This window comes from Myzus persicae, unplaced genomic scaffold, assembly GCF_001856785.1.
Source record: "Myzus persicae strain clone G006 unplaced genomic scaffold, MPER_G0061.0, whole genome shotgun sequence".
NCBI classification, from domain to species: Eukaryota; Metazoa; Arthropoda; class Insecta; order Hemiptera; family Aphididae; genus Myzus; species Myzus persicae.
In genome coordinates this window covers 390,820-408,546 of record NW_019101058.1, presented here as the reverse complement: position 1 = coordinate 408,546, position 17,727 = coordinate 390,820, and the positions used below count along the sequence as shown (strand labels likewise).

Sequence of the window (17,727 nt, the reverse complement as noted above, 5' to 3'; positions counted from 1 at the left end):
CGGCACCCGGACCAAAGCAACAAGTGAGATAAAACCGTTACACACAGTTGAAACATTAAACTTATGAGGAAAAATGATGGGAATGATCATTTTTAAAACCCGTTTACAAATTTAGTGTAGTATCTGATTTTTGTTTCTCAAATGAATACGGTCCTCAAGAATATGTCAATAATTTAATCTACTGTACCTATATTCATTCGATTACAATATCTATTTTCGATACAATTTAGTTTAGTTCAAATAAATTAAAAATATCTCGGACTTCTTTGATGAATATCAAAGTATTGTATTATTCTATTATAAACTATCGTGGTTTGTGTACTTTATGTAATATATTAATATCAGTATTATTTCATAATATACATTTTACAATATGTAGCTGATTACGGGGAAACGGTATCGTTACTAAGGGAAATAAATTTATTTAAGTAGAGATGAGGGTGAAATGTGCAAACGCTAATAAAATTCAATATTAAATAATACTTTGATCAATTGCATATTTATATAAAAATAATTTATTATTTCATTATAATTATTATTGCCAACGTAGAACCAACTTTTTCTTTATTGTAAATCAAAAAATATTATTTTGTACATTTTATTCCGGTATTATTATATTTTGTACTATATGTTGTATATATTGTAATGTCATTTCATCGTAATAAAGCCATTGGGCTACTAGACTGTAATTTTTAATAAATAAATTAAAAATTCGCAAACTTACTCAATAACTAATTTTTTAAAGATTTAAATTATTGAAATATTGCAAGGATAATTGTTACCTTTAATGTTGTACACGAAAATAGTAGTTCCTGATATTGTTTTAATACAATGTATTTTAAGAAAATATTATTTTATCATAGTACCTATATAGTGATAATAGGATAGTAGATACAATAGTAATACCTAGTTTATAGCCCTTTAAAATAATTTAGAAATAAATTTTGTTTTACAAAAATATTTTCCAAGTTTTGTAATCGTATACTTTTAGATTAGTAAATTGTATATTAAATAATCAAATTATAAGCATCATGTTGTGTTCGTATTTAAAATTCGTATTTGCGATTTATTGTGTAATTTAGGTATATTACGATTATATAAATGTTTAATTAATTTCGTTAATACTATTGGTAATTTATTGTTGGAATAAATTTAAATTATTGTTCATTATTTGTGTTTAAAAAACGAATAAATAGAAGTTAAGTAAAATGTGGTTATTTCCATTTATGGTTTAACCATGTAGTATGTGCATTTAGGATGGGTAAATTTATTTAAAATACAATTATAAATCCAGTGAAATGACTAACGTATAAAAGTATTTATTTGAAAACATTGTGATCTAATTAGTAATTTATACACGTAACGTAATATGACGTATCCGTATGTGATGTTTTATATCAGATATTAGGTTTTTTAATAATGTACATTTTTTTTTTTGTATGGCTCAAATATTAAAACGAGTAAGACGTGGCACTTTAGGTAAATGCAAAGATAATAATTAATTATAAATTGTTCATAATAAAGTACTTCTATAATATCATAATTTTATAAATGTACTCATTTTTAAGAAAAGACATTTTTAATTTTAAGAGACCATGGTTTTATTTTTAATAATAAAAATTAGTATCTACAGATTGGGTACATTTTACTGTTTTTTAGTAAATACCGGTGTTCTGTGGTTATACATTTATAATAAAAGAACCAAATGTTTATAAATTTATTAAATTTATAAAGATTTACATTATAAAATATGTTATATTGCATAATTAGTATACATATTATGTAATAATTTATTTAAAAAAAAGAATTGAGAAAAATGTACAGTATAAGTAATATTGTACTAAGTATAATATAGTTTGGTATATTTTAATATTTGTTTCAAAAATTGTATAAGGCACCAACCCAAATAAAATTATTTATTTATAAATTAGTCACAATTAATAATACTATTTACTCAGTAATCACAATATTTCTTAACGTTTATTCTTATTAAATAAATATTAAAGTAGACACGTGAAATACAGTATGTCTATTATTAATATCAGGAAATAGTCTAAACTAATATTTCATATTAAGTGTCATACTTAAGGTGTGTATTACATTTTTTTTTGATAAATATGCTTTGATATGAGTCATGTTCAGACGATGAGCCATTTATATTAATATGATATTCTATTATCAGTGACGTTCATTCTTTTGTGTTGTAAATTAAAATTTAGTCAATTAAATTTTATTTTTAAAAGAAAAGCTTAACTTTACCTGGGTACTTTGTTCAGATTTCAGAAGTATAACTTATTATTAACTATCTATATTTTCACTAAATGTAATATTATGTTAATATGAGCATATACGAGAGTTTAAATTGTTTGTATACAAATATACACACAGTGAGTTCTAATGGAAAAAATAACGAAACCTAACCTAACGAAATGAAGAAATGTAGAAATGGAGAAATATATTTAACATAACACAAATTAATAATTACTGTTTTTCTGCGTGTCGAGTTGTACTATAATTTTTTGCATCTATTTTTTTCTTTAGTGACGTCAGTTATAGTTTTTTGTTTCCTAAGGTATTATAAAAAGAAAGAGAAAAGTTCCATTATGGCGTTGTTGATATTTTTTCATGAGCTTATGAAATTAAATTTAGAATAAAAAAATATGAAATAATCGATGTTAAATCTACTTAAATATTTATATTAGTTGATAGTCGATTTATGATTAATTGCTCAAGTATTTAAAGTGAACTTTTGAATAATTTAAAATATATGTTTGTCCCTTATGTTGTATTTAGTTTTGATAATAAGTTGATACATTAAAGTATGTGTTTTAGTACAATAGAAATAAATAATCAATAAATTAGTTTAGCATTTAGATAAGTCAACATCTTATGAAATTTGTATGGGCGAATGGCATTTTAATCATGAAAAGTAATTTGAATACAAATTTTTATTTTTATCATAAACAGCGTAATAACTAATAAACAGTAAATCTAATACTATAAATAAGCATTACTGTTATATAAAGTAGGAATGGAAAAATCGTAAAAAATATATTGGTTTGTTAATATTATTTTATTCAAATTATTTTTATTGCGGCAGTAAAATAAGCTTAAATTATTCAGGTTATAAGATTATATAGATTATAAAGGTAAGTAATATAGTATTGTTGCTTGGTGAGGCGCGGTCGTACGCTTAATCTGCGGAAACATTCTGAGTGTACAGACAGACGTTGCTAGTCCTCGGATGGGTGACCACCCAGGATTTTTAGCAACAAAATCATTGCCACATCCATAATACATGTTCTGAAACCCACCGTTTCCCCATACAAACAGCTAATGGCCATAGTTGCCGGACTGTTTAATTGTTGTGTTGAGAAAATAAACTATATATTTTAGATGTCATTGCAGTAAAAAAGAAATAGTGACATTTTTGAATTGTTTTAGAAAAATAAGGTTTTTCTTGAATTTACTACGCAAAGGTACTATTGCTTCTCGTCTAAACGTTCCCTAAAAAATTATCCATACATGTAATTCTATACATTTTAAAAATATAAAACGTTTTAGAAAGTAAAAAGTTTTTGTGTCAGAATAAAAACTTTAGTTTTCGATGAATGAAATATGTTCAGTTATTATTTTAGAGTTAAATTATTAGTTTTCTATATGAGAAAATCGTCATGTCAGTGGAACATTACAAAACAATAACTTGCAAGAATTATAAACTTTCAAAAAGTCATTGAGTTATATTAATTTATTATTTCGCTTATATGTATTTAGAAAACAAAATAAAGCAAATTGCATCATAGAGGAAAACTTGAATTCAAAACTAAGTCGAGACCAGATAGGTATAGGTTCAACTCAAATGTATTTTATATTTTTATGAAACAAATAATATTTGTTTATTATATTAGGTATAAATATTTTTATAAGGTTAAGTGATATATTGAATTTTAATATTATGTTGAATTTCGATAAAAGCAGTTCAAATAGTATACGGGAGTTGAATAGATAACAATATTGACGTTCGATTCAGCTAATACGAAAGTGTACAATTTCTATCATTATTGATTCTACATGCTGAATTAATATAGGACATTAATTAAAATTCAGTGAATGACATTTGTTTATAATATAAAACAAATTCTAACCAAATTGATAAAATAAAAAAAATAATTAAATAAATCAATTAATTTAACTAGTAAATTGAGCTTAAAAAAATAAGCTAGACAGGATATAGGTTATAAATACTATTGTTAGAAATTTGTCTTTTTTTCTCACAGTTTACGTTGACCCTGCAGAATAATGGCCAATGGGTTTTAATGCCGTTTAATGATAAATAACTGTTTTTGAAAAACGATTCTGATTAGAACCACAGTAGTTACTTAGGAGTTAGGAATATTTAACGTTTTTTCGTATTTTGCCTTCCAACATAATAGTTTTTCCTCACGCTTAGAAAAACTATTTAGATAATCTAAAAAAGATCTGTTTTGAGTACCATTAAGATAAAATGTCCAAAATATAATAGGTATACATAAATATTTTTGACCTTTGGGGTGGAATTCGGTAGCGTACAGTGCTTATCTGTGGTACCTTTTATATATCACGATTCCGTTCGTTAAATTAATTTTATTATAAAGGGTTGTTGTCAAATCGTACGAATTTAACAGTTTTATTTAACTAAAAAGATAAATGAAATATATTAGACAACGGACGGTCCGGGATTCTTATACAAAATGTACATCAGTTAATTGCATACAGGTCACTTATCACAACACGCATGTAATGATATTAATATTTATGGAGATCAAAGTTTAAACAATGATAAAAAATGTGTTTAATGTCAAGATAAACGGAATTATACATTTTCAATCAATATAATATACTTAATGTAAAATTCATATAAATATTTGTATGTTTTTGTCTTTAATTGGCTAGATATATTCCAAGAAAAATATTTATTTTAAAATTTAAACCGAACAATGTATTTTTTTAACGAGTTTAGCTAACCATATTATCAGCGTAGTCATGATTATGAAATGGGAGGGAGGGTTAAGTATAAATTAAACCAAGATTTACAGTTTTTGTATGTAAATTGTAAATAATACATTTATAAGGAGGAAAATTCTACACCCACCCTGACTAAGCCACTGCATATTATTATATTCAATACTTAACCGTTTTCCACATTTTAATTATTTTAATAATGATGTTAATTAAAGTATTATGAGATTGATTAATGAGTAAAATTAATTTATTTTTTCCTCTACAACACTGTTGGATTTTTGTTTTAAGACGACTAAAAACATTTAACTCGATCATGTAATTGTATAATTAGTAATTATTTTTGTAATTATTAATTATAACGCTGATAACGTAGGAGCCTACTTAGTGCCAACTTAGTAAACAATAATTTCATATTTAAGAGATTCATTTGTTATACGACAGATATACGTAATAGTACTCCCAAAACTCGATCTAGTATGCAATCGGGTTCTACACATAAGTGCAACCAGGGTTAAAATTATTAGGGGGAGGGGATGCAGCCCTTACTAAGGCTGTCAACTTAAAATAACCCATTGGGAGTTCAATACCACATAACATTAGATATTTTTGATTTTGGGAGGAGTGATTAATTACTGTTTGGTTTTTATGTTCGTGACACTAACGTGGTGAGCCAAGTAAGCCAATCGTAGAAATTGTCTATCCAAAAATTCATTACTTCCGACACTGTATATAATCTAACTGTTTTTTTTTTGTCATTGACTTTTAATATAAATTGAATTGCATGTAACTTGAAAATAACAAGAAAAATTTTTCACGGTCTACTTTTTTTTCGAGGGGGAGCGGGGTGAGGGCTAAATATTGTCCAGAGAATGCAAAGTTTTCTCTCTAGCCCCTTAGCTTATCTACTGATTCTCCCCTTTTTTACTACCTTAAAAAGTATCTATAGAAAAAAAATATTATTGTTAAACAATTTTATTCCTCAATGCACTTAAAATCAAATATAAAAAATACAAATTTAGATTTTTGTACTCTTCGTTAGAAGAACCCTGGGATATTTATCTAAAAACTTTTTTTGGTGGCGGTATTCACTAATGTATTACACCTTAGAAAGATAATTTTAAAATTTAACATTATTATTTGAATTGAATTTGCGGAATACTTGATTTCAATTTTCAACAAAATCTATTTTGTTTGTAATTTCCCACACGAGAAACATCAAAATTAAATTATATTGAATTTTGAATTTTCCAATTTTTGCAGATATTTTTTTTATTTAGTAGGTTACAAGATAATTTATTTGAATACAGCTAAGACAGTTAAGTTGATCTTTACGTACGCTATTGTTGAGGAAAAATCTGAAAATCAGCTTGTGATTTTATTTTTTCCACTAGGTAGGTAATACAGTTCAACATTCAATATTATTAGAATAAACAAATGTCAAACGGTTCAATGTGCATGACGTTTTAAATAAATATTTCAATACGATTCAACCATGTTGGGTTTAAAATATTTATACAATTCAATTTCAACATTTTTGGATATGTGACAATCTATATAAATTATTATCTTGGATATATTTTGTTTCACTCGCATAAGGGTTGTGTGAATTCGTTTATTTTTTACAAGCATTGTATGAAAACTGAATATTGTACTTAATTTATTTGTGTAAATTACTTTTGTTATTATAACAATAGTATATGAATGTCTAATATTATATATTTATATTGGGACAACATTTCAAATATGAAATATAAAAATAATTAAATCATATCAAATACGACAGAAAAACGTTTTAGTATAATATTACAAAAGGATTTTCTTGGTAAATTATTTTACGTCGTTATTGGTGATAAATGAACATTTTTTTATTCTGACAGGCATAAGACAGTAGACAGTATAAATTGTTGCGTCGATAAATGAAAAGACGCAAATTCTTGAGGATTATTATAAAATATATTCAATTTAAATTAGTGTGGTTATAACGGTTATAATAATATTGTCGTTGTTTTGACGTTGTTGGTTTTTGATATTACTCGAGCAACAGGTACGAGAAAAAAAGTACCCATCTTTTTTCTATCGTCACATTTCTCGAGAAAGTAAATACCATTACATTTTACCAATTTAAAATTCAAATTTAATTCTGTCACTTAATTTGCACATTCATGTATTTTAATTTTTAATTTCGATGTATTGGCTTCGAGGGAACATTAAATTTAACAACACGACGCTGTCCTGGCCATCCTAAAATATCACATTATTCTCATATATAAATAAACTGTTCATGTCGATTTCGTGTATTGGCTAATACTTTACCTACCCAGTTAATAGCTTATTATTATGTTATATATAATGTATGCATTTAGGTATTATAGTTGTGTAAAATTCATGTGAGTCGTTTCAGTATTGCTGGCGCCAAAATGTTACCAATTAAATCATCACCAGGCCCATAGAGTTATTATAGGTAGTTAACACCCCCCCCCCAAATTTACTTTCCCAAGATTGATTCGCCTGGAACAGATGTACTGCAAACCACACTTTGGCCGTTTGCAAAAGCCACGTACGTTTGGCGCCAAAAACTGAAACGAAAGGTGGGTTGGTAAACGCTTGGACGGTGGTAAAGGTTGGCGCGGGTAATATGCGGATAAAAACGAACGCTGCAAAAAAACGCTTCCAAGCGAGCGCTCGTCCTGCGCTCGAACCGGAAGCGCACGTGTCCGTGCCGTACACACTCACCGATGATGATGGGCACCTCGAACGGGCTGATCGGGGCGACGCCTTGGTCGTCGTACCTGTTGTACGGCTGCTGCGGTTGCTGCGGCTGTTGCTGCTGATGGCGTGGCGGCGCGTACATGGGCCTCGGGCTGTAGATGACGGGCAACATCCTGTCCCTCGGGTCGGTGATCAGAGGCGGTTCGTAAAACGTCTGTCGGGAGTCGGCACCGTCGCCACCGTCGCCGCCGCCACCTCCGTCGTCGTCGTAATTGTAATCGAAACTATTATTGTTCTGATCCAAATCGTTGTCGTCGTCATCGCTGCCACCACGTTGGCGCTTGTCCGGCCGACGTTTGACGGTCGTCACGATCGTCCGCTTGACGCCGCCGCCGCCGCCGCCACCGCCACAACCCAACGTCCTGGCCGTCAGCTGCAACAGACACTTCCTGGAGTCCTTGTACTGGTGGCTCTCCAGGTTGTGCGAGCTACCGCCCCTGACCGGCGACGGGTGTGCCGCGAATAGCGCCACGACGCCCAGCGCCAACAGGCCGCCGCCCAGCCGCAATCTTCGGTTTAGCAGCATGTCGCGACCGCTGTTATGACCGCGGGACGGCGATCCGAAGATCGCGGCGGCGACGGCGGCGGCTGTGACCGGACGGCGTTTACGTGAGATTTTATACGCCGTTGTGGGAGACTGGTCGCGGAGCACGACGGTTACGTGGCCCGCGGTGTGAACGACTGACTGTCTGGCTGACTGACTGCCGGCTGCCACCGCCACTGCCGCCGCTGTCGCCGAGTGGCCGCGCGCAGCGGTGTGTCAATGCTGCAATAGTCGCAGTGGCGTTGATGTTACTATAGTTTCGGGGTGGCAGCGGCGGCGGCAGAGGGATACGTGAGTGCTGGGGCGAGTGAAAGTGCTCTTTTTGAATACCTATTCGCTATAGCGTGTAAATAACGGCAGATTAGGAACCTACGCTGCGATGGGATTTCTTCTCGTGATGGTGAGCGGGTGACTTGCGCCCAAAGCGTGAGAAAAAGAAATGATACTAATAACGATAATGGCAATAGTAAAAAAAAATCCAACGACGGTGAAGCGAGAAAGAGAGAGATAAAGAGATATAGAGGGGACAGAGAATCTGCGGAGAGAGAAAAAAAATTGTACTCGTAAAATCGCGGGTATACGATGGTTTCAACAGATGTCCTCCGGAGCGCTCGCGGTCGTTGGCATGACGCGTCTGCCGGCTCGTTTGGAATGTGTCGGACTGAAGGAACGACGACTCTGCGTGTGTGTTGCCCCATGTTGCCGGCAGGCCGCTGGCCCACACACCCACACACCCTACTCGCATGCGACATCCCTTAAAATTGCCCGGCTTCAGTGTGCGCGCGCAGCGCACGGGGTGAGGAAATGGGTCATCCGTGTGGGAGATATGTATATATATTTTTTTTTTTCCTTTTCTCCGTTCTCGTTCGCTCGCTTTCTCTCTCGCTCGCCCGCTCACCCTCACACGCACACGTACACACGCACACGCACACACTCGTCCATATCTCTCACTTTCTCTCTCTCGCCCTGTGTTCTGTTTCCTCGGCCGGCACCCTTTCTGCAAGCCGTGGATGATACGGTGAGCGTGCGAACGACGAACTATCTACATTAGGCCCGACGAGAAAAGCCCGTGGGTGTATCGTGACAACACTGTTAATCACCGGGGTTAATTTAAGTTAATTAACAAGCTATAGTTAATTGGATTTATATCGAATGGACCGTCTCAAAATACTTATAAACACACAGTGTGATATTATACAAACTCGCCGTGGGTACCTAATAATACCCTAGAATCAATTTCGCACTGAATAGTACATAGACACACATATATATATACATTTTTTTTTTATTATTACCTATTAGATTGTTGCCATTATTATTTTTTTTTTTATCTTTTGAAGTACCCTATCGTTTATTGTCATTGATATCTGCACCCAGCAAATGTGATTGATGTCGAGCAATCAGCTCAACGTTAACGTGTACCTACGTATTATGGCTGAACGTATTCCCTATTTTTGAGGATACACCTTCATTTTTGGCAAAAAATATTATTTTTAAAATACGTGAAATTACTTAAAAATCCTTTTACTTTTCCTATTTTTTTCTTATTTAATACTTTTAGAGGTACTTAAGCTTAAAAATAATAACAAAATACATCTGATTTTTTGTATAATGTCGGTACTTAAGTAATAAAATTAAAAGTACAACCATCCAATTAATTTTGTGGGGGTAATTTGTATACAAATAGCTTAAATTATATTTAATTAAACTTGAATTAAAATGAGCACATTTGTTTTGTAATTACATGTACATAACCTGAATTATATTTATAAGTGTATTGTTTGACAATTTAAAAATATTTTATTTTCATTTATTATAAAAAAGAAGAAACTTCGTAGATATATATTATTATGCACGTCCCAAAACTATAACGAATTGATTTAATGATTTAAAAGCTGAGAGTTATAACCAAGTCATTTTTAGATCCTGAGTTTATGTTTTAAAACTAACAACATTATTTATTAATGACCTTAAACAAAACAAAAAAGCGTTGATTAATATTATTAATAAGGATGAAAAGAAAATCAAACTTCAAAGTAGGTAATGAAAAAAATAATGATGAAAAAGTTCACGGAAAGTAATCAATAATCAACGGTTTTATTAACAATAATAATAAATAATAAATGTATGGTGATTTATTCTGAATTTAAAAGTATATCGAAAGAAATATTTAAATTTTAAACACAATAATTTTAAATATTTATGCATATATTTACGTTATGAAAATGAAGTATAAATCATATGTAGTAAAATACTTCAAAGTATTAAAACTAATAACTATAACCAAAGTAAAACGATTTTATTGATATACAATTTAAAATTGTTTAACTGTGCTTAGGATATATACAAGACTGGACCTAAAGCTAGTCTGGACCAATCATTTTAAAACATATTGCGAGCGAAGGGCTAATATATTTTTTCTATTTTATAGTGATGTTCAGTACTTGCCATTTAAATCAGTCAAGAGCCATTCAATTTACTTTCTGGACCTAAGTGTAGGTATTTTAGCTTTATGCGTATTTCTGGTTCATTGGCAAGTATGCTGTATGTTATATATACAGTGCTAAGTCTGCAAAGGCAATAATATTATCTGTGTCATGGAGCAGAGATTGATAGGTAAAAGGTTTTATTGGAACGAAGCGCTTGGATGGTTTGCGGGGTACCTATTTGAGAATGTTGGCGGTGAACCAGGTTTGAATGATATTATGATTAAGAAACAGGGAAAAATTATGTCATTTGAGAAATTATAGCGGCCTTATTTTTTACTTTGACTGAAAATCATAAATTATGGTAGTGCGATATAGTTATTCAAATGTTTAATCAAGTATATGATATTATGTTCTATTAAGTCTTAATAATTAACATGTATTATAAGTAAACAATTTAATATTATAATATTTATATAAATATTTCTTGAACCTACTATAAAGTAACACAATATCTGAATTATAGATTTCTTTCTCAAAAACAATAATTACTAAATATTTTTATATCTTAAATTATTTTCTTTAATTCCAAATTACAAAGAAAATATTAGGATTTATGTATAAGATTTTTTAACATGGAAAAAAGTTATTCAACAAAATCGAAAAAATACCTCATTAAAGTACTTATCAACATGACTTTGACTTGTAATGCTACTTAATATTTTTAGAGCACATACAAGTGTAGGTACACATAAAGTAAAATTTAAAATTGTGTTACCAAGTGTCACAGGGCCTTAAATTAAAATTATCAACTTAAAATTATTAGAAAAAAGTATGAATTGACTGTTAATTTTTAAATTGCGCTAAGAATTCTACGCAAATTGAAAATTATATTATTTTTTTATTTCCTCGATAGTAAGTTGAATGTTATTTTTGATTATAAGTCAAAATAAATGTTGTTTGGATGATAAAATAAATAAAAATGAAATATTTATCGTTAAATACTTTTTGTTATTTATTATTTAATACTTTACTTATGATTATTTCAGATTTAAATGATAATTGTCTTTGTAAGACGTGAAATAAGACGTGAAGAACAGCTAAAATATTAGATGGAATTTAAATATTTAATTAAAATACCTATTTATAATTGTAGTAACTGTGTAAATAGTATAAAAATATTTCGTTTGGATAATAAAAACTAGCTCGGGTCACAATGAAAGAGTGTAAAATCTTCAGATTATTAACTATTGTTAGGTTAATATATTTAAAATAATTAGTTCTACACAATTAACTTTGAATTAAAAACTTTTTAATTTTTGCACATTTATTGTACCTTAATTCATTGTCTCCATTCATAATTATTTAGATTCCATATTTTTAGAGTAGGAATGTAAATGGCATGCACGATACATGTTACATAACAAAATATATAATGTATAATATGGTATAATATATTTGTATAGTAAGTGTACAATGTATGGAAACCTTGAAAATAAAACTTCTAAAAACATAAAAATAACAACCCAGTTAGGTAATATCATTCTAATAATAGTAATATTAGCCATAATTTAAAATTACTAAAGGTCGTAGGGATGGCTATAAAATAGTTAGGTCTACTAAACATATTATAGTATAATAATTATAGTTATTACATTTTACTACCTGCCGTAGATTAAACACACTGTGTAATACTGATTATTTAATCTATATTTATATTAAAAAATATAATTTTACAGCGAACCATAGTGTTTTTGTAGTTTGTTTTATATTATTATTAACAGTAGCTATAAAATTACAATTAATCTAACTTGATACTAATGTAATAAAATAATTAATAGATAATAAATTTAAATTATAATTATTAATCTTAATTCAATCAACGTAACTATGGAGGTTCTGAAAATTCGTGGATTTAATAACTTTGTTGTAATAATATGATTACTGCCATTTTTTTATCATTCGCATTCGCAGGGTATCTTATTTGAGTACCTATATGCCTATAGTTGAAAAATTAAAACACCAATGTACTTATGAAATAATTCTTAAAACCTTGTATGAAAAGTTAACAAAAACTGAATAATTTAATCCTTATTATGTTAAAATTTTATTGCATTTGTTAACAAGGTACATGATGCCAATTGGCGTAATTCAGTATAATATGCAAACGATGTTAAATGACATCATCTGGCGTCATCCGCCGCATGGTAGTAAACAGGATGGGATATTGGGGATGGATTCCTCCATGACCTTTTTTCTTATATTTACTATTAGTGCATTGCAAGGGGCACTACCCTGCGATTTATCTTGGCCATGATGAATATATTATATATTTATATCCACCTCCTCCCCCAGCTAATGAAACTTCCTATTTACGCCACTGACCAGCAGTGAACGTGTCACCTACGTTTTCATAGGTAAATTTTTAGTCTCAGGTGTTGACTCTGAAATGTATTGAATAAATACATTAGTTATTGAGGGACAATCTTTTTTCAAAATTATATAAAATTCAACTTTACTGTTATACTTTTTACTCAAATTAATTTTTTTTTTAAATAAGAATTTAAAGTTATGATACACCGAGTTGTATGAGCTTCTTATCTAAACTTTATTTAAATTTAAATTCATATAAATAAAAAAATGTATTTATTTATATTGGTTTTTCACTGTAAACTCAAGGATACAAAAAATAAGGACAATATGAAATGTTATAATTGGATGTATCTTAAGTTCACCAAAATGATAATAACCAAAAAAAGGAAACTGTTTTATTTTTATAGTGAGTTTCTTTAGTAGAGATTTTGAAGTTGGAAAAAGCTGGGGCGTTTCTAGAGTTTTATTTCAAGGTTGGGGGACTAGTAAAAATAATGATTAATATTCAAAAATACAGCATGATAATATATGAGCCGAGGGTAAATTTGTTTGACTTAGTCGTCTATGGCTAGTTGTTTTTTTCATATTCAGAGGTAAATTAAGTTTGAAAAATATATTTAAAAAAATTTATTTGTAATTAATTATAATCGTTTAATAATTTTTAAACAAAATTTGTAAATATCTTGTCCTAAAATTGAATATAATATATAGAAAACTAATAGCACTGCAAAATACGTAGCTAGTTAACAATTGTACTGTAAAATGATCACGCCATTTTAAAATTGTTTTTTTATTAAAAAAATATTGGTCATATGTTATCAGTTAGTTGAATACATTGTAGCTGTGTTATGCGTATTATACCAGTGATGTATTGATATAAAATGTAATAGTTTTTGACAGTCGATACACTACCTACCAAATAAGAGTATAATGTGGTATATTTTTCTAAGAAAAAATGGCCGCGGATAATATAATAATGATAAAAAAAAATTGTAATATAAAAACATGTAAGACATTTAATTTTTTTGATTAACCAGTCATTTCGGGAGGAGGTGGAGGGTATTTACAGCTACACCTTCAAATACATACTTAGTATTAAAGATAGTTTTAAGACACAACATTCAATAATATATTATTTTACAATTATTTACATTTCAAACTAATTATTTTATAAATAATACTTATTTGAATAGTTTGGGTGATTTGAATAGTTTAGACGAGTTAATTTCTGTATGCATAAATATTCAATTATAATTAATTACTTAAAAACTGTCAATTTCCGGAGAAAATAGTTTTTAATTTTTAAAATATATTTTTATAACAACCAGCATAAAAATGAAGGTGGAATTTTTTTCTTTCTTTTTGAATTCATTTGTATTCAAAGTAGATAAAATAAATATACTGTTTTTATTTAGTGCTCGCTATGGTTGTTTTATTTTTAAATTAAAAATATTTAAATTTAGTTTTTGTATTTATCAACTTTTGACAGTGGTGTCCAAGTAGTAGTTTTTTATGTTTCTAAATTTAAATTGACCAACAGAAAACTACATAACATTAATACTACACACACTAAACAGTGTGACATCATAATAAAAATTATTTGAGTAACATAACTTTTCCGAAACTTTGTATTATTTTAAATTCAAAACTTAGTTTTAAATTTTTGTTTAAATAATAGTTAATTTAATAAATTGTTTTTATTTAATTCTATAGTTGAACTATTCTGTAATCAATAACAATAATAATAATTCTTTTAAAATGTTATATGAGTTGGTTTAACATTTTATAGTAATGAACACCCATATCTTCAAATAATAAATATACCATCGTCTGTTAAAATCAAGAATTTTATATTTAACTTTGATATATACTACTGTGGCTACTAAACATATTTACAAAATACATTACCTAAGATAAACAACAATTCAGGGTAAAATAATGTCAGCAAATATTTCCATCTTAAAGTTTGAAATATTAGTAGCTATATAATAAATGAGCTGAGTGAAAATTTCAAAATACGACATTAAAATCAAAATTAAAAGAAAATGTTTTTGTGATGTCAAAATGAAAATGCCATCCAGTTATTTGAACAATTTATGCTATAGGTAACTACTCTATTTGTGCACTACTCACGCTTTATACTTATTTTGTAAATATATTAATAGAATTTATTTTTATTATTGATAATTTCAGGTCTTCTTTTTGTATTCCGGAAATTTTAATTTATAACAAACCAGTGGATATCACGGGTGACGTATGTAGCGGATTAATTGAAACGAAGGGATGAATGTAGATTAATAGCCATTCGCAGTATAATATTATTATCATTATTGGTTTGGCCTTTGGCGTAATAATATACATTCGTACAATACACAAACATCACAAACATGTATAGAAACATGTTTAGTATTATGTAATAATAATAATGTGAAGTGTACATAGTTTTAAGTGATATTTATGCAAGCATGTTTACGCACACCGTTTATTATTGTTATAAATTAAACACTGTGATCTCGTGGTTTAACTATTATGTATCATAATACATGGTTGTGTTGATAGCTGGGGTTCGAAGGGGTATGACCCTTTAGAATTTAGATCAAATAATATAACGTGACATTTTCTGGTATTGTAATCAAACGCGTGAGCACAACAATACTAATATTTTTTACCATTAGGGGGTAACATCTTGTCACATTATATGAATTTTTGGAAATTTTTGATTGAACATTAAAAGTTATAGTCATATACCTAAAATATGTCTAAATGACATATTTTATAATATTACCTCAGTGTATAAAATATATTATGTATTTACTGTACACACATCTAACCTAACCTAATCCTAACTATCTTATGTATGTAACACATGTTCAATGTTTATACACACATAAATAATATTTATAAATATTTTTTTATTAATTATTAATCAAACATTTATGAGACACAAGGCATTGTGGGATTAATTATAGACAGGCTGCCAGTTACTCAACTTATACCCATACCTACATATTTTTTGATGTTGGCCAGAATACCGATTAAGTTTGGATCGGTTGTGCTAGTTGACACACCACCGCATTGAGGTTGTAATACACAAACCTGTGCGCAACATCATGACTTGTGTACGTCTTATGAATGAAGCGAAGAATTACCTCTTTACACTTGTGTTAAGGCGTGTTAAGTGGTTATTTTACCACGGTTCTTTTAGGGTTTTGCAAATCTACTCGAATTTATCGTTTAAATTATAAATATATAACTACAGAAATTGTAGTTATCGACGGCTCACAAGTAACCAGCGAATAATAGAGGTATAATTGTATTCATATCCTACCTTGCCGCATCGCCTGCAGGCACGTAATTGCCGGAAAACGAACAGCATTGAAAGTTGTCGGGCCGCTGGTAATCAAGACTCATTTGGCTATAGGTACAGTACATCACTAAAGAATTTAAACTGGTTAACGGAGGTGCAAAAAGGATTTGTTGTTGACTGAGATTTGTGGCAGGAATTTTGTTGAACCACACAATAGTATAGGTACTTTATTACTCATGAGAAATCTTGTAATACAATTTTAAATCTTAGATACATAAGGAAAAATTTTTATGAATTTTTAACTACAACAAATTTGTAAATTTTAAAGAAATTTGTCCAAACTCTAACTTTTAACGTGTTAAAAAAATATTGTGTTTATGTAATTTTTTGGAAAATCATTAGTTGATAAATGAACAACTTATGAGTATTATATTTTCAAGTTGTGAATAATTTCAAGTTTTAAATGTTTATACAAAATTCAAAAATGGTCGAAATAATTTTTAACTTATATCATTTATGGAGGAGGATAATATACAAATTCAGCGAAAAAAGTACTCAAAGTTATTCGTATTTGAGTTACACAAAAATAACAAAATCAATTGTCAATCAATATTTGTCAAATACTGATTTTACATAAACATCCCCCCTTAATTAGTGATTATTGTATAAAAATTAAATACTTTTCATGGTATTTTTCAATAAAATAATGTAATGTTACAATATACAATAATTATTTTAATAAGTTCTTATCAGAAAATTCTGAATATTTAAATTAAAAGCATACATTGTTTATTAATTGTATCATCGTATAACATTTTTTCCAAGAAAAATATTAAAAATATACGTTATTATGAAATCATTAGCTAACTTATTTTACTTGGAATCAGCTATAAATAATGCAATATTAATTACTTTAATTGCAACTATTAAAAATTGGTTAATTAATTAATAAGTTTACAAAGCATTCTAAGAGTTTCCAAATAACGTGCCTCTACGTGTACATTAAAATAATTAAAATGGAATGACTATAAAAGTACAAAAATAAATTAAGTATATCACAGGTCTGAGATGACACGTGGGTGGTGGGCACGTGCAAATATGAAATTAACTGATCTTGACTGATACACCTATTTAATATAATACATATGACTAAGAGTTATTACTTTGTAGTTATATGGGGTGAGTTAAGCTTAATGTGATCAGTGATCATATTGGTGTAGATCATTTTGATTCTATTAACCGGTTGATTCCATAAACGTCTTTTTAAAGATTTTTTATTAGTAAATAAAATGTCAACCTCAATTTAC

The 17,727-nt window shown here is 29.1% G+C and overlaps 1 protein-coding gene across 2 annotated transcripts in view; it reads right to left on the bottom strand.

Annotated features, from left to right (window-relative positions):
- The window catches only part of LOC111027550, a 36,795-nt gene extending 27,825 nt beyond the window's left edge, over nt 1-8,970 (bottom strand). For both annotated transcript variants that reach the window (XM_022305953.1, XM_022305954.1), the window contains exon 1: nt 7,735-8,970. In XM_022305953.1, coding sequence (XP_022161645.1) covers nt 7,735-8,296 — 562 coding nt within the window. In that variant the 5' untranslated portion in view covers nt 8,297-8,970. The remainder of the gene's footprint in view (nt 1-7,734) is intronic.
- Between the last annotated feature and the right edge of the window lie 8,757 nt (nt 8,971-17,727).